The 19,720-nt window shown below is 50.0% G+C and overlaps 12 protein-coding genes across 12 annotated transcripts; 11 read left to right on the top strand and 1 right to left on the bottom strand.

Moving 5' to 3' along the window:
* Nucleotides 1–294: 294 nt before the first annotated feature.
* On the top strand, nucleotides 295–1,851 carry TbgDal_II3100 (hypothetical protein, conserved; the record flags this gene model as incomplete). The annotated part of the gene is made up of 1 exon (XM_011773567.1): nucleotides 295–1,851. The coding sequence occupies one exon, from the start codon at nucleotides 295–297 to the stop codon at nucleotides 1,849–1,851; it is 1,557 nt and encodes a 518-aa protein (XP_011771869.1).
* A 2-nt stretch (nucleotides 1,852–1,853) lies between these two features.
* Nucleotides 1,854–2,579, top strand: TbgDal_II3090 (hypothetical protein, conserved; the record flags this gene model as incomplete). Its single annotated transcript, XM_011773566.1, has 1 exon — nucleotides 1,854–2,579. One exon carries the CDS (start codon nucleotides 1,854–1,856, stop codon nucleotides 2,577–2,579), a length of 726 nt encoding a protein of 241 aa, XP_011771868.1.
* A 214-nt stretch (nucleotides 2,580–2,793) lies between these two features.
* On the top strand, nucleotides 2,794–3,978 carry TbgDal_II3080 (GTP binding protein, putative; the record flags this gene model as incomplete). The annotated part of the gene is made up of 1 exon (XM_011773565.1): nucleotides 2,794–3,978. The coding sequence occupies one exon, from the start codon at nucleotides 2,794–2,796 to the stop codon at nucleotides 3,976–3,978; it is 1,185 nt and encodes a 394-aa protein (XP_011771867.1).
* A 253-nt stretch (nucleotides 3,979–4,231) lies between these two features.
* On the top strand, nucleotides 4,232–5,191 carry TbgDal_II3070 (protein phosphatase 2C, putative; the record flags this gene model as incomplete). The annotated part of the gene is made up of 1 exon (XM_011773564.1): nucleotides 4,232–5,191. The coding sequence occupies one exon, from the start codon at nucleotides 4,232–4,234 to the stop codon at nucleotides 5,189–5,191; it is 960 nt and encodes a 319-aa protein (XP_011771866.1).
* A 614-nt stretch (nucleotides 5,192–5,805) lies between these two features.
* On the top strand, nucleotides 5,806–6,333 carry TbgDal_II3060 (hypothetical protein, conserved; the record flags this gene model as incomplete). Its single annotated transcript, XM_011773563.1, has 1 exon — nucleotides 5,806–6,333. The coding sequence occupies one exon, from the start codon at nucleotides 5,806–5,808 to the stop codon at nucleotides 6,331–6,333; it is 528 nt and encodes a 175-aa protein (XP_011771865.1).
* A 317-nt stretch (nucleotides 6,334–6,650) lies between these two features.
* On the top strand, nucleotides 6,651–8,798 carry TbgDal_II3050 (transcription initiation protein, putative; the record flags this gene model as incomplete). The annotated part of the gene is made up of 1 exon (XM_011773562.1): nucleotides 6,651–8,798. The coding sequence occupies one exon, from the start codon at nucleotides 6,651–6,653 to the stop codon at nucleotides 8,796–8,798; it is 2,148 nt and encodes a 715-aa protein (XP_011771864.1).
* A 434-nt stretch (nucleotides 8,799–9,232) lies between these two features.
* Nucleotides 9,233–11,419, top strand: TbgDal_II3040 (hypothetical protein, conserved; the record flags this gene model as incomplete). The annotated part of the gene is made up of 1 exon (XM_011773561.1): nucleotides 9,233–11,419. One exon carries the CDS (start codon nucleotides 9,233–9,235, stop codon nucleotides 11,417–11,419), a length of 2,187 nt encoding a protein of 728 aa, XP_011771863.1.
* Nucleotides 11,420–11,682: 263 nt separating this feature from the next.
* Nucleotides 11,683–13,185, top strand: TbgDal_II3030 (hypothetical protein, conserved; the record flags this gene model as incomplete). Its single annotated transcript, XM_011773560.1, has 1 exon — nucleotides 11,683–13,185. The coding sequence occupies one exon, from the start codon at nucleotides 11,683–11,685 to the stop codon at nucleotides 13,183–13,185; it is 1,503 nt and encodes a 500-aa protein (XP_011771862.1).
* Nucleotides 13,186–13,307: 122 nt separating this feature from the next.
* Nucleotides 13,308–13,682, bottom strand: TbgDal_II3020 (hypothetical protein, unlikely; the record flags this gene model as incomplete). Its single annotated transcript, XM_011773559.1, has 1 exon — nucleotides 13,308–13,682. The coding sequence occupies one exon, from the start codon at nucleotides 13,680–13,682 to the stop codon at nucleotides 13,308–13,310; it is 375 nt and encodes a 124-aa protein (XP_011771861.1).
* Nucleotides 13,683–13,976: 294 nt separating this feature from the next.
* TbgDal_II3010 (hypothetical protein, conserved) lies at nucleotides 13,977–15,197 on the top strand (the record flags this gene model as incomplete). The annotated part of the gene is made up of 1 exon (XM_011773558.1): nucleotides 13,977–15,197. One exon carries the CDS (start codon nucleotides 13,977–13,979, stop codon nucleotides 15,195–15,197), a length of 1,221 nt encoding a protein of 406 aa, XP_011771860.1.
* Nucleotides 15,198–15,818: 621 nt separating this feature from the next.
* On the top strand, nucleotides 15,819–18,416 carry TbgDal_II3000 (hypothetical protein, conserved; the record flags this gene model as incomplete). Its single annotated transcript, XM_011773557.1, has 1 exon — nucleotides 15,819–18,416. One exon carries the CDS (start codon nucleotides 15,819–15,821, stop codon nucleotides 18,414–18,416), a length of 2,598 nt encoding a protein of 865 aa, XP_011771859.1.
* Nucleotides 18,417–18,822: 406 nt separating this feature from the next.
* Nucleotides 18,823–19,662, top strand: TbgDal_II2990 (hypothetical protein, conserved; the record flags this gene model as incomplete). Its single annotated transcript, XM_011773556.1, has 1 exon — nucleotides 18,823–19,662. The coding sequence occupies one exon, from the start codon at nucleotides 18,823–18,825 to the stop codon at nucleotides 19,660–19,662; it is 840 nt and encodes a 279-aa protein (XP_011771858.1).
* Between the last annotated feature and the right edge of the window lie 58 nt (nucleotides 19,663–19,720).

Genomic DNA, 19,720 nt, shown 5'->3' with positions numbered 1-19,720 from the left:
GCTCTCCGAAGTTTTCTTTGCGGTGCGAGCATCCGTCCCTCAGAGGGTCCACTGGTTGCTGCGTTGTTGTGGTTGTCGTAGCCCCCGCAGCTATTTGTGTTGTTCAAATGTTTCAAGGTGTCGGGATGGTTTCGTAACTTTTATTCTTTTCTTTTGTAGTTGTGATTTGGTATCATTTTTCGTCATTTTTGTTGTGTTTGTGCTGCTGGTGTGGCGGAAGGAGGAATTAACCGGATTTATCCCCTTTTCTTTTTCTATGTTGGATTTGCGTCTGATTATGAGGTTTGTATTAGCATGATTAGTATGAATTTGAAAGAGTTGTTAACTTTTTTAAATATATGTTTTTTTGAAGTATATGGGCGTCGTAGACGTTTTTTGTTTGTTGATTCTTCTGGTATTAGTGTTAAGGCTGCGTGGTTTAGCTATGTTGTCAAATACAGTATGATGCAAAGCGGGGACAGTTGTAACCAGCTTTTCGGTGCCTTGCTGCTTTCTCGGGCTTCAGGTTTAAATGAAGTTTATTTTTATGAAGAATCGTCGCGTTTGCTGGTTGGTTTTTTAGTATGTAGGCTTTTCGGTGCAGTAGATGGTGTTGTAGGCGGCGTCAGTTGTTGTTACCGGAAACGTATGTATTTGCATCAAGCTGTAAAGTTGCTGAAGGAGTGGGCCAACGAAGCTTATTTCGGCTTCTTCTGGTCCGAAAGGTGTAAGTCAACATTTAGTCATTGCTGCTTGCATGGAGTGGAGTCGATTTTGCTCAGCTGCGGTGTTTTGGCAAAAGGTGATTGTGCCTTTCTTGCGCAACTTATTTCTAATGTTGTGATCCAAAAAAAGAATATATACTTTTTAACGAGTGATGCCCACATGCTAGAAGTTAGTCAGTGTTTATTGTCATCTGTGGAAACACAGTTGAGTGAGGCTTATGTGGAAGATGGGGTGTTTATATCTGTTAACTTGCCCATTGAATCACGAATGCTGTTGGAGGGTGACTGTAGAGAAGGTGGTATACTGCTGTTTTCGTGCTCACTTGAGATGAGAGGTGCTGTGTTGGAGGACTTTCTAACGTTGGTGGGCAGTATAGGGGTTAGTTTCTTGGGATCCCAGCGCCTGATGTGTTGTGAGCTGAAGGAACTGCTTTTTGACATGGGAATAGTCTCTCTTGAGCGGTTGTCGTTGTGTGTCTGTGACGCTATCCAGCATGCAACGGGAGCAACACCATTTCATACCGAGCACGAGTTTTGCGCGTGGGCAGAATACGCTGGATCAGCGAAGCGGGGTTTCTTTAAGGTCGGAATGGTGCGCAGAGCAACTCTGTCAAGAGAGGGAGGGCTTTGGATATATGGAAAAAACAGTGTGGCGACAATAGTAATTCCCGTTGGTGATCCCATCACCAAGTTGGCTCTACTAGAAGTGTGTGAAAAGGCAGCTCAATACGCCTACGAGGTGTATTCTGGTTCGATGTATACCAACGGCGGGGTCGTTGGCATATGTTGTCTGTTTTTAGCTGAGTATATTTGGCGTCGGTTACCCCGTCACGGTAGTCAGAATGCGTACCTTCGGCACTTTGCTGGCGCCATACACGCCGTGCTGGTTTCACATGCTATTTGTCTTAACCCCTCTTTGGTGGAGCCTCCGGCAACGTATGTCCAGGAGGTAGAGAAAATTGCTGAGGATCACGCTAAGCTGATGAGTTCGATGTCATATGCAAATAGTGTTGTTGGGCAGTACAGAAGTTGTAGGTCTTATGTATCAAGTGGTCACATGGTGGATTGCGAAGAGTTTCGGCGGTCTGTGAGGGCTGTTGAGTTAGCCCTAGATTGTGTTTCGCTCATTTCTAAGTTAAAATTGTAGATATGTGTGGCAATCTAGTTTTAGTTTTTTTTTTGAATTATGCCTCAGTGCAGGTTAAAGCTTTCATTTTGCTTTGTATTGCTTGGAGCGTTATTGCGATTGCCACTGTGTATAAATTTATCTTTATATCACACATAAACTTTCACTTTCTTGAGACGTTCGTTTTTCTAGGTATATACATCTGTGTGTGTTGTTTTAGTATAAAGGATATGTCGGGTGACGGTAGTGATGGTTGGGGGGAGATGGTTCTCCCGGGTGTGTTCATGCTCCGACGGAGCGCCGCTTTACCGCGGAAGCTAATTGGTCCTGTGTCGGATGGTGATAAAATGGAGATCATTGCATATAAAATCGAAGAAATTGAAAAGTATATTCAAAAACTAAAGGAGAGCAACGCTAACATCAATGAATTCTTGATTGATGTAGGACGTAATTCAGGGACAAGACATCAGACGTTATCGAGCAACGATATTAGCACCCTAAATGCCGATGGTGACGACCGCGTTCTTTTGGAGGCCCTTGCCGAAAACGCGGCCCTCATATCGTCGAAAACGAGGGAGTTAGAGGAGTTGAAGGCATTGTTACAAAACAATTGTTGTGCCTGCGCTTGTCGTTCGTATAGTTCTACCGATGGTGGAAGCGGTGTACAAGAACCCAGTGTCACCCACTTCACCGGAGATGAAGAAGAGAGCTCAGTTAATGATATGTCGATTGCTCGATTCAGTCTATGACATAAATGGCGGCATAACGTTCGTTTACCAATGTTAGCCATCCATATAACCCAAAGGCTTATCGAGTTGTTGCGCTTTTTTTTTTTTAAAATGCGTATTTGCGTGTACTGGGTGCTTCTTGTTGTAAATAAGTACCTTCTTCATTTTGTTTCAACCCTTTTGACCCTTAGCCGCCTGAATTGTGCTAACTAAACTTCAACTTGGAAGGAAATATATGCCACCTAAGAAGAAGGATGACAAATCACAGGAGTCCCTTACGGTTCTCCTCGGGCGGCCAGGCAGTAATCTGAAGGTCGGCATTGTTGGGCTCCCGAACGTTGGTAAGTCCACATTTTTTAACGTGTTATCCAAAAAGGGAGTTCCAGCGGAAAATCGTCCGTTTTGCACGATAGATCCTAATACGGCGGACATAAACATTCCGGATGACAGATTTGACAAGGTGGTGCAGCTTAACAAGCCGGCGTCTGTTGTCCCAGCACAGGTTCATATACGTGATATTGCTGGCTTGGTACGCGGAGCCAGTCACGGGGAGGGGCTTGGCAATGCTTTCTTATCTCACATCAATGAATGTGATGGTGTTATTCATATGATCCGTGTTTTCGAGGAGGAAGACATCACTCATGTGGAGGGTGAACTCGATCCTGTCCGGGACTTGGACATCATCTTTTCAGAACTCGTACTGAAGGATTTACAGGTTGTCAACGGTTTGATTGATAAATTAACTGTGATAGTCAATCGCGGACTTGATAAAACCAAAAAGAATGATCTAGAAATATTGCATAAGGTAAGGGATCACTTAGAGAAGGGTGAACAGGTTCGGTGCTATCAGTGGAATAATAAGGAGATCGACTTTCTCAATACACTTCAACTATTGACGGCAAAACCTGCGATATTTCTGGCTAATATGTCCGAGAAAGATTTCATCCGTCAACGGAGTAAGTGGCTTGCGAAGGTAAAAGAATGGATCGACAAGCATACCGGGGAGCTTCTTATCCCAGTTTCCGCGGAGATGGAGGCCAACCTCCTTAATATGTCTTCAGAAGAAGCCGAAGAATTTCTCAAGCAAAATAAAACTAAGTCTCAAGTTCCGAAGATTATAACCAGTGCTTACCATGCGATTAACTTGATTCACTATTTTACAGCGGGCCCGGATGAAGTGAAATGTTGGACAATACAACGTGGCACAAAAGCCCCTCAGGCCGCTGGAAAGATTCATTCTGACATGGAGAAAGGATTCATCTGTGCCGAGGTGATTCACTGGGAGGACTACGAAAAATTGGAGAGTGAAGCTGCCTGTCGCGAAGCAGGTAAGCAACATCAGGAGGGAAGGAACTATGAGGTAAGGGACGGTGATATAATCTTCTTCAAATTTAATGCAGCTAAAGGAGGTAAGAAGTAATAGAAAAGAGATGAAGTTCAATAACCACGATATTGGTGTTACTAACAAGAGGGCTTCCTCTATCCTATGGATTAAACCGTTTTGTGTTTGCGTTCCATTTTTTTTTTGAATGATAAGTTGTGAGACGTGGATTGCGTATGCTTCCGACGTCCGTTTCAATACGGCTTTCTCCTTTGTTTTTTCCTTTCTATTCTCGGGACACTAGCTTATAGCTAGGCGCACTGGTATAGCAAGAAAGGAACGATAATAGAAAATGGACTTATTTGGAGCATATGCTTCTCATGCACAGGCGGTGCTATGTACACCAGTAAGAGATAAGTATTCGATTTTGATGGAGGATGATAAAATTCGTGTGGGCACAAGTAGTATGCAGGGATGGAGGAGCACAATGGAAGATGCCCACGCCATTCACCTTTCCCTACCAAATCTCCCCCTTCATATATCTCCTCATGACGCTGCTATGGCAGCAGTCTTTGATGGACACTCGGGATGCAAAACGGCTCAGTTCGCTGCAACACATATGGCGAGATGGATAACTTCAAGTGAGTCGTTTGTTTCGGGAAATGTAGAAAACGCGATTTTTGAAGCCTTCATTTCGGGCGATGCAGCTATTCGGAGGAGTATGCCTCATGAGCAGAGTGGCTGCACGGGGAATTGCATAGTGCTAGTGCAGAATAATTTATACTGCGGTAATGTTGGCGATAGCCGTGCGGTTATGTGTCGGGGAGGGGTTCCCTTACCTCTAAGCGAGGATCATAAACCTACTCTTCTCAGGGAAAAGGAGCGGATAAAAAAAGCAGGATATTACGTTCGAAACGGGCGTGTAAATGGTATACTGTCGTTGAGCCGCGCTTTAGGTGATTTTGCATTTAAGGACCACCATTTAAAACCTGAGGATCAAGCGATAAGCGCGGTTCCAGATGTTCTTCACGTGAAGCTCACGCCTCAGGATGAGTTCGTTGTTATCGCTTGCGATGGCGTGTGGGAGAAGTTTTCTAACGAAAGGGTTGTTAAATTTGTTCGAGAGGAGGTGGGAGACCACGGCGATCTTTCGCTGGCATGTGAACGGTTGATGGACTCTTGCCTGGCTCCTGTGTCGGCTGCTCCTGGTGCGGATAATATGACCGTCATCATCGTTCAGTTTAAAAGTTCCTTTTTGAAGAGGGTAGAAGATGGCTTTGCCGACGATCATTCGAGTAATGTAAAATTATGAGTGAGGCGCGGTTTTGTGTCTTGGCTTGCATTGCGTTACCCACGTATGTAGCTTGCTGTACCTCAACATGGGTTGATAAGCGCTTCTTCCTAACACGTAACGCAGAGAACGGAACTGGTTAGGGGGTGGAGGAGGGCGCTCGGTGTTTGCTATGGGATTTTACAAGTGGGCATCAGGTCGTGTTGGCAGTCCTCAAACCTCATTTAGTTGTTGTATGAACTTCCTTATTTTTGAAGCTGTTTTTCTTTTCTTTTTTTTTCCACGGTGCGCTCGCACTTTTTCAAGACGGCGCGGTTGTTTTGCGCAAAGCAGCAAATATAATTATATATTTTTGCTGCTTCGTTTCATGAAACGACGTTCCTAACATCCTCACAGCAGCTAAGCACTTCCTTTATTTTTTCTCAAAAAATATATAATGTCTTTGCTGTGGGGTTCCGTGCGAATCGAATGCAGCAATAAGTTCTTTCCAACTTAGTGAAATTCTCGTTGTGCACAAGTACTACCGGTTTTGTACCAACCCACCCGCACAAGTTGTGCTACGGAAGCGACGATAGATCAGGGGGACCGCAGAGTGCCAAAGGGAGAAAAAAAAGCACATCTAAAGTGGGTTGATCATGCAGAGGGACGCTGACAGAATGAAGAGAAAGAAGGAAGAGCACCGAGATGAAGAGGAGTTTGGTGCCTTCCGCTTTGCTGATGGAAGTATGTACGAAGGAAAGTTCTGTCGCCGTGAGTCGAATGCTGATGGAACGGCTAAATCACAATTCCCATCTGCCCACCCACCAACGACGCGCAATGCACAACAGCAGGAACTTCCCCCTCCCATACCTTTTCACCATGGGAAGGGCGTCTTTAAAGATGCTGGCGGTTTGGTGTACGACGGTTGCTGGGTTGAGGGTGACATGACTGGGGAGGGTCTGCTACGGTTTCCCAGCGGCGCCACATATGAGGGTAGTATGTACGCAAACTCGTTTTGGGGGACGGGAACGTATACTTGGCCTGATGGCTCCCGCTACGAGGGGCAGTGGGAAAACAACAAAATGCATGGTAAAGGGACATATATCGATGCAAAGGGGAAACGTTGGGCTGGAAAGTTCCATCACGGACAGGGAGTTGGCTTGCTTGCGGAGGTTAGTTTATAGAGCACTCTGAGCACATGGGGTCTCGTTGATTGTTCTGAGTACCACCATGATCATTCGCATTTGTTATCCCGGTGCCATTTCCCACTGAGAGGCTCTCGTTCGATGAAGCACGAGGTGTGTGGGGCTGCGGCAGCAGTACCAATTTGTACAATGTGGAATATTGGGGCATATGATACGGTCATGATGAATAAAGAGGTTGACTCGCTCGCCGCGTTCTAGGTTTTGAACAAAAGAAAAAAAACTACTTTTTTTTTTTTTTTGCCTGCATAGCCTTATATATTTTTGACTTTGACCCTTCCTTGTTGTAGTCACGAAGTATGTCCGACGAACTAGGTGTAAACGAACTCGCTGATCTCCTTGCAGACCATGAACCAATGGACCTTGTGGTTCCCTCCGACCCCTCGGAAGTAGAAGGTAGTTATGACGAAGTCTACAAGAAAGAACAGCAGGAAAGAGAAGAGAGCAGGAAACATAAAAGGAGGAAGCGTTCGCGTCATGGGGCCAAATCACGTATTAAGCATTCGGGAGGGAGAAAGAGCGATGGCGTGAACCCAAGGGTGCGATCCAAGTTTGTTATTGATGCTGCAGAGAGCGGGGAAACGGAATCTGACGATGGTTTTGTTGTTGGAAGTGATGAGGACGGCGAAAGTGACGTCTATGGTGGTCCGATGGCGATGCGCGAAGGAGGGAAACGACACATCTTTCCTGAGGGAGAAGAGGACATGACAGCCGAAGAGGTAGCGCGTGCTATTGAAGAACGGTACCGCTCTGGTAGGAAAAAAGCGAACCGAACAGAAGCGCTTTTGTCTTCTGGTATTCCTAAAGGGAAGCTGTCGTCACTACGTTATGCTTCGCATTTGCTGCCGCAGGATACGGATCCCAAAGTTTTCGCTGTTAAGTGTCGCCCTCGCATGGCTCGTGTGCTTGTCGCCCGATTAGTAAACAAATGCTACGCTTTTCGTATAGGTCGCAATTATGAGAAGCGAAAAGTTGACCTGGGTATTATTTCGGTGTTTTGCTTCGATCACGTGAAAGAATATATATATATTGAATCACACCGCAAAGCGTTTGTAGAGAATGCAATCAACGGGTTAGTTGGCCTGTTTCGAAGCAATATTTCTCTAGTAAATCCTTCAGAGCTGATGCAGATGATGGAACATCGGCCCTCAGAGGATAAGATTCGTGTAGGCTCCTTTGTTCGGCTGCGGCGGCGTCAATACCGCCTGGATATCGCGCAGGTAATTGCCGTTGACTCAGCCTCTCGACGCGTGACGGTTAAAGTGGTTCCTCGGGAGGACTTCGTTGGAAAAACTTGCAACAAACCTGAGGTGCGAATGCCCCAACGCTTATTTGTCCCAAATCTTGCCGTAGGAGCTCATAACCGGGGTGAAATGTACACGTGGGGTGACCTCATTTTTGATGGCGAAGGATACCTTCACCTCAGCGTGTCCCTCAGCCAGGTTATAAGTGGGGTTAAGATGGAGAAGCCCACAGTAGAGGAGTTAGCTGCCTTCTTTAGCAGCGACCTTAACAGGGTGCGTGAGGCTGCTTCCCATTTCGCCTCCAACGGTCGTGGCTCAGCGGGGCTGCGCATTGGTGACATGGTGCGGGTGGTATCTGGACAGCTGCGCGAAACTGTGGGGACAATAGAAAATATTTTTCTGGACACAAATACGGTTGCCTTGTCATGTCGGGTTCCCATGAAGGGCGAGACAATAAAGCTTCGGGTCGAGCTTCCACTGTGTGTGAAGCACTTCACCGAGGGGACCCATGTCGTTATCGATGGGGGTGTGCATGCTGGTGAAAGTGGCACGGTGGTGAAGGCGCTGGGTGATGTTGTACATGTGTTCTCCGATAGGGCTACTGCTACACGCGAGTTGGTGGTTCGTGCAGATGACTGTCATCGGAGCAATCTCGTTGGCTCCTTCGGCCATACTTCGGGGTCATGGAAACTATTTGATCTAGTGATGCTGCCGGATTCCTCATCCGTCGCTTGTGTTGTGCGCCTAAACCGCAACGACGTATGCGTCTTGACGGATCGGATGGAGACGCGCTACTTGTCAACCACACAGATCAAGCCAGTCCTCACTGGGCGGCGCCAAACCACGGACCAGCTGGCCAACATGATTACCCGTGGATCTGAGGTGATTATACAGAATGACGACAGCTCTCCGTATCATCTCGACGGCCAGACTGGTCGTGTGGAACAGGTATTTAACACTACCCTTTTTGTGCGCGTAAAAACTGTGAAGGAAAACTCAGGGTTGGTAGCTGTCGATGCTAGTTGTGTCCTGCTTATTGGCGGTCGAACCACGACAAAACAGATACAACCAGCGAAGCAGCTTCCAACGGTAAATCGCAACCCACATAATGCTTCTCGAGCAGACCTGTCGGTTCCCAATCCTCGCATGACATCGGAAGACTGGGCGGGCAACTCCGAGTGGTACGAGATGGACATAGAGTAAGTGTGGCAGCGAGGTGTCTACGTAGTCTGCTTGGGGAATGCCGAGTCAAGGTAAGCTTAGCCAAAATTGTGGCAAGGCAAGGGAAATAGGAGTCACAATATCATATGTATCACATAGGAGCACGTGTTCGAGGGGAAGGAAAGCAATAATGGGCGGTGTATGTATATCCTCGTTTTGCATTATCCATTCCCTCCTTACGAATAGGGAAAGGGTAAGAGTTTTAAAGCGAGGCAGCGGGAATTGGTTGACCCGCCTAGATTTGGTGGGAGATAAGAATAAGGGCAGGGGTCAGCGCCCAAACCGGGTCAGTGGTGTGGTTTGGGGTGTTACACTTTTTTTATTACTTGTTCTTCACCACTTTGTGTACGTACCCATGAGTACGTTCTCCCTCAAAACTTTTGTGCAGCTATCGGTAGACCTGTCTGGCCAGGAAGATGATGTGCAAGGGTCTATTTTCAAAATTGCCCCCAAATATTGTGTATCGGTTTCTTTACGCGAACACGGGCCTTAAAAGCTGTTGCTGGAAGGCGCCGCTAACTGCTCAGCGGCGGACGTTCCATCGTTCCCCTCAGCTGCACTTCGAGTTGAATCCTTCACAGCAGATGTACAGCATGGAACATGCATTTGAGGAGCCAACATTCCGCTTTATTTGTGAGGGCATCGATATAGACTACAAGGAGGAGGTGCGGCGGGCTTTAATGGAGGTGCTCCCCCGGAACCCATCAAATTTTGTCGTGCGTGATGACCTGCCTCAGTCCCAGGGTAGTTCTGTTCAGCGAACCGTCCAGCTCCTTCGTGCAATTGCCAAGAAGCGACTTCTTTCTTTTGCGCAGGTGAACTCTACCCCGCACTTGTTTTGTACCTTCTATGAGGTCATCGCAATGTGTTGTACCCCACTTGCGCTGTTGGCTGCAGACCACTTCACCTTCGCGGCAATGATAGCGTTGTACGGGTCGAAAGAAATGAAGGCACTTCTGCTGGACCACGTTGACAGTTGCCACATTGTTGGGGCAATTGCCCACAGAGAGCTCATTGCTGAAGGCGTCCCCCTCAACACAGAAGCGCGCTACAACCGCGGCGAAAATGTTTTTGTACTGCGCGGTTCGGGAAAGTTTGCTGTTGTGGGTGCCGTGTGTGCGGACTGGGCTATTGTTACTGCCACCCTTACGCTTAACAAGGATGACAACATGGGGATTCATGCTTTCGCAGTGCAACTAAGGGAGGGTGGAGTGCTGAAAAAGGGCGTTAGTGCGAGGCCGATTAATGGAGAGAATGAAGCCATGACTGCTGCCGGCGTGGGCGTCCTTCACTTCGAGAATGTTACCATCCCTGTTACTTCCCTACTTCTTCCGTCCGAGATTGTTGATGGAAAACTTGTATTTGCGGGTGGTGCTGCCACTCTCACATCCGTACAGGCACTAACCCGCCAAATGCGGTTGGCATCCGGAGCACTTTACGTTGGAACCTTGAAGAGGAGTTTGACGAATATTGTCCGCTACGTCGCACAAAAGTGGATGGTGGGGCCTGATGGACGACGCAATTACCCAGTCTTTGGGGTGCAACATGTCCAATCGCCTCTTGTAAAGCTTCTCTGTACATCGTACGTTTACATGACCCTCTGGCGGCGCGTGCTTCCCGCCTTCACGAAGCCAGAGGCACAACCGGCGGACTACGAAGATGAGATGAAACTTGCCGGAACCCTGTACTTCTTAACGGATAATTTGTCGACTCTAAAGAGTTTTGCGGATGATTTTATGGATGTGCATTCCTCCCTCAGGAGCACCGGAACGTGCGACGTCCTTTTAACAGTTCAGATGCGGCGTGATGGGTTGGACCATTCTTCACTTATTCGAGAGGTGGCGTTCAAATCGGTCGTCAAAAATGTGGGCACTACCCATTGGGGTTGGTGGCTCTCCAGTTGTTTCCAGTCGTTTGCGGCGCTGGATAGGTTCGTTAAAAACCCCTTTTATTCACCACGAATTGCGGATCTGGGAAGGCATCGGATTTTTTTTAGTCACAAGCATTACCGCGAGAAGAAGCGCCTACGGCAATCCCGTGAAATAGAAAGGCGTAAAGGCGGCTCCGAGCACCAATGGTACGACTGGGTAATGTTTCGTCACGAACAGGTGGTGCACTGCGGCGAAGCGTACATGGAAATGTTCGCACTGGAAGTGATGATGGACGAAACCCAGGCCTGTACCGATCCTCGAGCGAGAAAAATACTACGTGACATGGGGTGGATATTTGCCCTTTCCAGGCAGCAGGACCGGTTAGATTACTTTCTCACCCAACAAATGATGAGTCCCAGCAAATCCTGCATCCTCAGCTCCCATCTTGATAACATTGTTACTGTCATGGCGCCGCAGTGTGTAAACCTTGTCGACGCTTTCCAGGTTCCGAGGGCTCTACGCGCCCCCTGCGCTGCAGAGGATATGGAGTCCTACTGGACCATCCCGGGAACCGACACAGGGATACAACGGGGGGATAAGGTTCTTCTGTTTGGCGATAGGAAGCCTTTCGGAAACACTAAGGCGGAGCAAGAGAAGATGGAGGAATCAAGGGAAGATTTTGATCTTTTCCATGGGCTAGCGGGCAAACAGTCCTTTGCACAAGAGAAATGATGCATTCAACTACTTCAATCGCTTGATTCTTTCTTTTTCTTTTTTCAGTGCGCACTCGTGTGAAAATTTGGTATCCCCTGGTTTGGTGCGGCTCTCATTTTCTTCCCCTTCTTCTGCACCACTTCTTGTGCATGTGGTAATACCCCGCCCCCGATTGTGGCATTATCGTTTTATTCTCCAATAGGAATTACCCTATTCGTGTTTTCTTTTTCGTGGTGTCCATCATTTTAACAACAACGAACCATGTCTTTCTCGGTGGAGATATGGACGCCGTACACGAGGCACACCTAGAGAAGATATTGGAGAGGCGTCGGCGGCGCAACGCGCCCAACGCCGCAGTCACCATATCCTGTTCTCCTCCTGCAGCCGCAGCAACGGATGAACAAGTGCAGGCAATCGAAGGAACAGAAACGAGAAGGGCATCGTCTGCCACGTCCCCAAAGGATTTGGTGTCGGGAAATCGCCCCCGTGCTCAAGAAGCAGTTGATGCGGTGCCGGAGGTTACCCGCACCTGCAATTCGTCTGCTCACTCAGCGGAGCCCACCCGGGGAGGTGCGGAGGATGACCGCTGTGTGCCGTGCTTAGTCATTAATGTTAGCACGTACCCGGACAGTGACAGCAACCGGAGAAGATTTACAATGCTAAGCACGGATACGGGGTACTGTAGCTTCCCCATATCACCTCACGGTAACCCCCGTGGAAACGGTAATTGTGAAGGGAGCCGCTGGGAGGCTGCATGTCATCGGACAAACAGTCTTTATTCTTCCGTCAATGGCGAAAGGGGTGCGATTAACACTGTTACTGCACTTTATGACGAATTTCCCATCGGCCGAACAGTACCGCAGCTTTCTTACAGCAAGCCTGAAGCGTGCTTCAACCCATCGGGGGAAAACACCAATGATTCGAGCATGCGCAGGTTCGGCTCACCCGGGCGGTGCGTTGTGAGGTTAGTCCATCGTCAACCCCTTGAGGAAGCGTGTGTTCAGCCTTTGCGCTACGACAGCCCCAACTGTACGCCGGTTTCCCGCACTGGCCATGCAGATAGCCTTGCCGTTTGCCCCATTTTTTCACTTGACACACCACGTCGCGGTGAGCGGGTGCAGCACCTACAGAATACAATTTCTAGAGACACGGGTAAGCTGGAGGGTGACAGACTACAATCAGGGGAGCTGTTTCTTGAAGCGGAGGAACCAAAGCCCTTACCAGCTCCACTGCAGGTGGCACCATTGCCGGGTGCTCAGGGGGGCGTAGGCACGGTTTCTCTGCGTCCTAACGCCCTGACCAGGCTTCCGGTTGATGAGTTGAGGCTGACCACCTATGCGCCTGTGTCTTTGCTATGTGGCGGTGACTGGTTCTACAAGTGGAGCAGCAGGGCGGGCACCTGCTCTCCGCGGTGGGTATGGGTGGATATTGTGAATTTATTCCTTTTATGGGCGCATTGGGAGACCTTTGAGACGACATTCGCTAGGAAAATTAGGTTAGATCATATCACCCGCGTGTGCTACAAAGAAACATGTGAATCAGAGGAAGTTGAATGCAGAAGTCCCACTCGCGCCCCACGCACTCCGCATACGTTGCTCGTGAAAACTTCGAGAAGGCTTCTGAGGCTAAGCACGGAATCCAAATCGAAGGCCGATATCTGGTGCAAAGCCCTGGCAAACCTTTTATCGCATCTCACCTCTCCAAGGTCTCAAGCGACCATGAGCAGCGACGACCCAGTTGCTGCTATTACGCAGTTGGATGACCAGAGCGCACATGTAGTATAAAAGAGGTGCACATAGAAGTTGTTTCTTCCTTTTCCTTTTTTTTTTTGCATGCTTGTAACCGCGTCAGGGACCCGGTTTCGACCTGTCACCAGTCTCCGAGAAGAGGGTTAGGTGGGTGCGGTTCATTTCTTCGGGTTCCCTGCGTGGTTTCTGCGCCAACATATTCGCTGGGACTGAATTGCGGTGCCTCTGCAATGCTTCCGTGAGTCCGAGTGTGTTCCGCGTCCGTTCAGAACGGGTGGACAGCGATGGGAAGTGAGGGTAATGGTGGAGATTGCTTTATATTCCTGTATATTCGTGGCAGGGGGATGAGACGTAATTAGTTGAAATGAGATGGTGCATGAGGGTATGTGGGTGTGGAGCACTTGGGTTGGAAGTTTTAAGGACATAGACGAAATAGTAGGAGGGGTGCTCTTACTTATTCTCCGCTCTGTTCGAACCAGTCGGGGCGAACCCCACCATGGACTGCTGCAAAAGGCACAACGACAACCGTTCATTTATCACTTCTTCCATCTCCGTATATATTGCCCCTGCTCCGTTTGATGAAGACACGGGAGATCGGGTTGCTCTGCATTTTGTTTCATTCTGTTTTTGCGTCCAAATTCTCGGGGTGAGCGACTCGTTGTTTCTTTCGTTTACCGGAGGTGCCACTGCCACTTGACTTACTAGCGATGCGGTTCTCTCTATCCCGTTTGCTCGTATCGATGCACCGATAATTTGAGGGTAAAGTTTTCAAGGTTTCCTAGCATCGCAAGGGGATCGAAACGGACACAGATACGGTGAGGAGCGGCATGGCAACAAGAGGTGTGGCTCCCCCACCCCCCGTCGTGCGGGTCCCACTGCTTGAGCCAACGCCTACATCCGTCACCGCAGCTCGCTCCCTCTGGGGAAAACCCCCCGCACTGCCTTCGACTGGCAGCATACTGACCGATCACTATCAAACAGCGCACCCTGGCCGCGTGCTTGAGAGTGTTGCTTGCGCCGAAACAGCAATACTTGACAGCGCCGCACGGATGGCTCACATCGAAGAGCTCCTGCGCAGCGTCCATAAGCACTGTGATGCTCCGACGAGGGAGACGGCTGCCGTCGCGGGTGCACTACCACAAAGCGAGTGCACAAAAGCAAAATGCCGAACGCCAATTGGCACTTCTCTGGAGCAGCGGGAAGACCAGAGACATCGGGGTAAAGGCCTTCGACCTCCCTCACCACGTCCGCCCCGCCGTGACGAGTCGCCGGCAAAGCCGGGGTGGAATCGGAGGACTCCAACCCCGCGCAAAAAGCCTGTCGTAAGTGACCCGGTCACAGAGCCACGTCGTGTTACCCGCAGCTCGAGCGCCGATAATCCGAGGCGCCCGCAGCAGGAAGGTTTGAAACGTGTTGGAAGTACGGGATCTGATGCTCACACTCAAAGAGTGTCGGGCAAGAGTTATGCCGCGCCTTCAGAGAGTGTGCGAAGGCCCTCGAACCGGTCAGCGCCCTCAAACTCAAGGGCATCTTCCGTGGTTGTGTCCCTCGCCCGGAAGGCGAAGGGTACGACTACGCTCGATTCTGTGGGGAGGGAACCATCAGTCATCGACTCACGTTTGGATTTCATGCAGTCAGCCCTTCGGGATGCTCAGGAGCGTGCAACGCGGGCGGAAGCTCGATGTGAGGAGCTAGAGGTAGCTTTCCATGCACTGAAACTTCAGCACGACGAAGCTACCACGCGGTTGGAGGAGCGTCAGTCCCAGTTGGTTGCGCAAGTTCAGTATCTTTTACAGTGGGTACGGCAGTTGGAGGAGGCAATATTGGTCAAAGGAGAGGTATCACTAACAAAAACGGAGTGTGTGGACGGAGCTGGCGTGGCTCGTGGTTCACAAAACCGCTGCGTAACAGAAGAAGCCAACTCCGGGTCTCTACTTGCACCGGGTGGTACCCGAGGGAAGCCAGTTCACCAGGAGACAGGCGGAAAAGGCGTGACTCTGCGCGTGCCACCGGCTCCACCAATGGCTCTCAGGCTTCAACACAAGTGAGGAATATATTTGTGTATACTCAGTGCTGTTGTTATCGTCATTTCGGTCTGTTTATATGTTCGTACAGCCGTCAGCACGCTGCTAAACGAATAGAGTAGATAGATGCAAAAAGGACTTGTATGTGAACGCCAGTTCGTTACAAGGGGATAGAAGCAACAAAACGAAAACGGGTGGTGCCCACCTCTTGAGTCGGCGGAAAAGAGTGGTTCGTGTTAATACACGGAGTGCTTTTTTGAAAGCCGTCACCATAGATATGTTCTTTGTACATAAGGGCGTGGTGTTGATCGTTATCTAGTTATACCTTTCTTAATGTTTTGGACGCATGACCATGTCCCGCCATTCGGGGCACGAAACTATAGACAGCTGCAAAATCATAGTAGCCGATGAATTGTGATGGCCGACCGGAAGTGGAGCCTCATCTCGTTTCTGTTTTAATTTTTTAGAAAGCTCCTTACCCTCCCCCCACGCCTTCCCTACAGCGCTGTGTGACTGTTTGTTGCGATTTATGCAACTCCCGGTGCTTGGCCGATGAGGTACAAGCACGATGATTCTGTATGAACTATCTTCCGCTCGTTGAATCGCTTACCTTTTCCCCTTGCTGTAATTACTGGGTTTGTACACATGTGTGCGTTTTGTGCATTTACTAGGGGAGTTTTGGGCAGAAGGACATTTTTGCGTACGCGTCTACGTAGAAATATATACATACCTTCATCAACAATAAGGATTGTTTTCATGACACAGGAACATGGTAGTGAGGAAAGCACACTTAACGCCCTCCGGACGGCTTTGTCATCTGGGAAGGCGGACTCTATACGGACTCTCGATGAAAACGCAGTCCTTTTGCATCATAAGCAAGCTGTTCCGGAACTGCTGCAGTTGTGTAACTCTGTTGGCGGTTCCCACAGCATGTCGCTACTGAACACTGCATGGAAACTCCTGCTTTCAGTTGCCGCCCTGAAAGATGTTACCGCGGGCCTTTACTGCAAAATTCTACACTTCATGCTCTCGCAACTACAGCACCACATTTTTTCGCACGACTGGTCTGATCCGAAACAAATTAAACTCACAACCTTCGTGGCCTCATACCTTGTTTCGACCGTGAGGAAGCATCCGTCGTTTGCGGTGCGGGATGAAGCATTTGTTAACTCGATTTTGGATCTTCATATCACGACCGTCTTCACACTTGTTACTACCGAGAATGGGGAGGCTGCGCAACAACTGCAGAAACAAGTTGGGGTGCGGCTGCTTGGCACACTCGGAGCTTTAGGGGGAACACTGGGCGAACAGCAGGTTGGGGAGGATGGGGGCTGGTCGCCGTTGCTTGTGAAGTGTCTGAGAACTGCTCCTTCGGAGGTAGCGACATCGTTGGGAGATGAGGTGGACGTTGATTCTATAACGGCGGTGGCAGCAATGACGGCCATGTTGGCGATGGCGCGTTCGATGGTGCCGTTGTTGGAGAAGCCAGCTTCTCTAGAGCGGTTGTTGGAGGTTTCACTCTTGTGGCTACCAGACATGACAGTTGTCCTTGTTGAGCAAGATAGTGGGGCTTGTGCACTGCACAAACGCGTCTCACAGCTCGCAAAGGAGCTCCCACGGGAGGTGTACTACGCAGGTCGGGGGCATGAGGTGGAAGCGATGGAGTCGTCACAGGAGCTTGACCTTGGGGCACAGCTCATGTTGCTGCTGCGTAGTACCGTTCGAAGGAGCGTGCAGTTGGATCAGCAGGACGGAAACCTCGAAAAGAATGGGAGTGGCTTCATGTGCGGTGTGCTACAGCGCTTTCGGGTTTTCAGTATTTTGCTTGCCGCGCTTCTTGTACCAAACGATACTAGCGCCGCTCGGGTGCTGTTGGTGTGGGAGGCGGCGCTACACGCTCTTCCTGGCGCTTTGCGTCGAACCTTGGGGGAAGAGCTGCTGCTCCTAGGCGAGGGACAGCTATGTGCTCTGCGCAGATCACATACTCTGCAGCATGATAAAGTGGAGACTCTGCGCAGATTTCTCAATCTACTAGCCGTCCTTACAGCGGAGATATGCCGCCTGTTGCGAGTCCCGCCTGAGGTGCTCACTGGCACAAGGAACGACTCTACGGTTGGATCCGTGCCTCCGGAAGGTCCGACGTTTCATCGCATGGTAAGCATACTGTACCACCAGTCGCGTGTGTATCAGTGGTGGTGGGAGGAGATGCTGGTGCTCAGCGGTAATGAGCGCGCAGCGGGTGCAGCGGTGTCAGCGACTCCACCGGGAACGGCTGTTTCGGCTCTCCATGACGAGCTTCAATCCGCTTTTTCACACAATGAAGGGGATCAGAAACAACGTCTGTGCATGGTTCTAACATCGGTCCCAGGAAAGCTTGTTGAAATTTTGCGGCAGTGCAACCACACGAGCGGTTCACGTAGCATCAACGTGGTGCCCTTGTTCTCTGTTGCCACACGTGCTATTGAGGCGCTTTACAACTCAGCTGACTCGTCGCATGATGTTCGCGTGTGTGCACGATTTGTAGCTGCGGAGATTGTTGCTGTTGCAGGGCTTTTACAGTGTGGTGATTCAGCCTATAGCACACTGTTGCACCGCCTGGTGCAGATAAGCTTCAAACCCTTGGAATCCGGAAGCGACTCACATGGTAGTAGGCTCAGCGGAGAGCCAGCCGACAGGTCTCAGTGTGTGGAGGGGATCTTGCGCTACCACGCGGCGGTGTGTTTGTACCTTTTTGCGCAGCGCGAAACCTCGGTACCGGTGGCGGAGTTGTGTCCTGGGGGCTCTGTCGCTACGGCACTCCGTCAGATTCTGGAAGGGAAGGGGCTTACTACTGGTGGCGACGTGACCATGCACTCATGCGAGGCCTTATTGGCGCCACAAGTTACCGTCTGGCAAATGCTTTTTCCCCACTTGGGTCGGGTTCCAACTTCAGAAACAAAGGCAACCAAAGGGGGTTCACAGGGATCGCAGCTCACTGTGGATGCGTCAAGTGATTCTTCCCACTGTTCTTCGCAGAGTACCCCCGGCAGACTTCTTCTTCCGCTGCAGAAGTGTGAGGAGACTCTTCGGTTGTTTTTGGAGTCGCAGGAGTCAGTTGGCCGTTCGTTGACGCGAGAGGAAACAGAGACATTGACCCGTGTGGAGCAACTTGTTGCAGCTGCTGCTGTGATGCTCCGCCCCGATATCAAGAGCAACGGACAGGGGAGATTTGTCTCGTCAGAGGGGCCCTCCGGACCGTTTTGATATTCCTTTACTGAGTGAGCGAGTGGGGGAAAATGGCGGGCGCAAGAGGTGGGGGATCGAGCGGGCACAAATGCACAAGTCATGAGAGTGACGTGATATGATTGGCGGCTCTAAGTGCTATCAAATGTTGCGTTTCGTAGATTCGAAGAGCCAATGCGGTGGTGTTTTTTTTTTTTGTTTGCTTCGCTCTTGCCACGTGTTTGACCTGGCTTTCTCTTGTATCATGTGCTTTATTGCATTGTGCGATGAAGTGTTACAACGCGAACATTGTGTGCTTTTCCCCCTTGTACTGTCTTTCTTTGTTTTACTTAACTAACTGTTAAGTACACCTGTTTCCCCCGTGCCGTGTTCTTTGTTTTTGTGCACCTGGAGCCAGTACGAGTACGAGTAAGAGTCCTGAAGCCGTATGCCCCCCTCGCACACGCTTTCGAATCGACGTGGCCAACAGTTCAGTTCTAGGATGCATGTAGGGGCGAAACGAAAGCGAGTTGAGGACAACGCTTCTCCAGTTAGCAGTTTGTACCGTCCTTTGTGCCGTGGACTATCCACAAGAGGATCGGGAGCTTCCGCTGTTAGTTGCCCCTCCGTCGTTGTTATACTCGAAAAAGCTGGACTACTGCTTGGGCGCGAGGGCGTTGTGGACGCGTACGATCGCGCGGGGTCAACTACCATTGCGAATGCTTCACTGCGCGACGTGCGACCAGATATCGTTCATCAATGTCTTCTCGCTCTGTTTGACTCTGGCCTTGCCCAAGAGCAACACCAGTTACGCGTGTTCATCAACCTATTTTCCCGTGGAGGCCGCACTGTTGAGGTTTCCCCTTCACTGCGTCCACCACGTACGCTTCGCAGGTTCAAGGGTCTCGTGGCGGCGCTATTACGCGATGGTGTAGTCCGGTCGCAAGATGGCGAAGTTTTGCTTCAAGTACTCCCTGGCTCGCTTGCCCCAGTTCTTCCGTATGGCGCAGAGGTAATTGGACTTACCAACGCCCATAGTGCGCCTGTTCGCACCCCCACGCAGTTGGCTCGCGCAGCTCTGGAAAACCCCGTGGATGACAAGCTGCAGGGTGGCTTGAAGGGAGTCGCGGGCTTTTTCTGCATTTGTTGCTCTGAGGATGGAAGTCTCGATGGGGTGGATTATGTCACGCAGCAGGTTTGTCTCAGCGCCTACCCGATGACAGCACATGTCATGTGCTCCCGCCTTTGTGAAGGATTCTCGCGTGCAGCAGCCACCGGCAATGGTTAAGGGACAAGTTCGGCGAGGGTTTGAGTGTGAAGGACCTTGTTGAGAAGTAACGAAGGTG

Source organism: Trypanosoma brucei, chromosome 2, assembly GCF_000210295.1.
Source record: "Trypanosoma brucei gambiense DAL972 chromosome 2, complete sequence".
Taxonomy (NCBI): Eukaryota; Euglenozoa; class Kinetoplastea; order Trypanosomatida; family Trypanosomatidae; genus Trypanosoma; species Trypanosoma brucei.
This window is presented reverse-complemented; position numbering and strand designations above follow the sequence as displayed.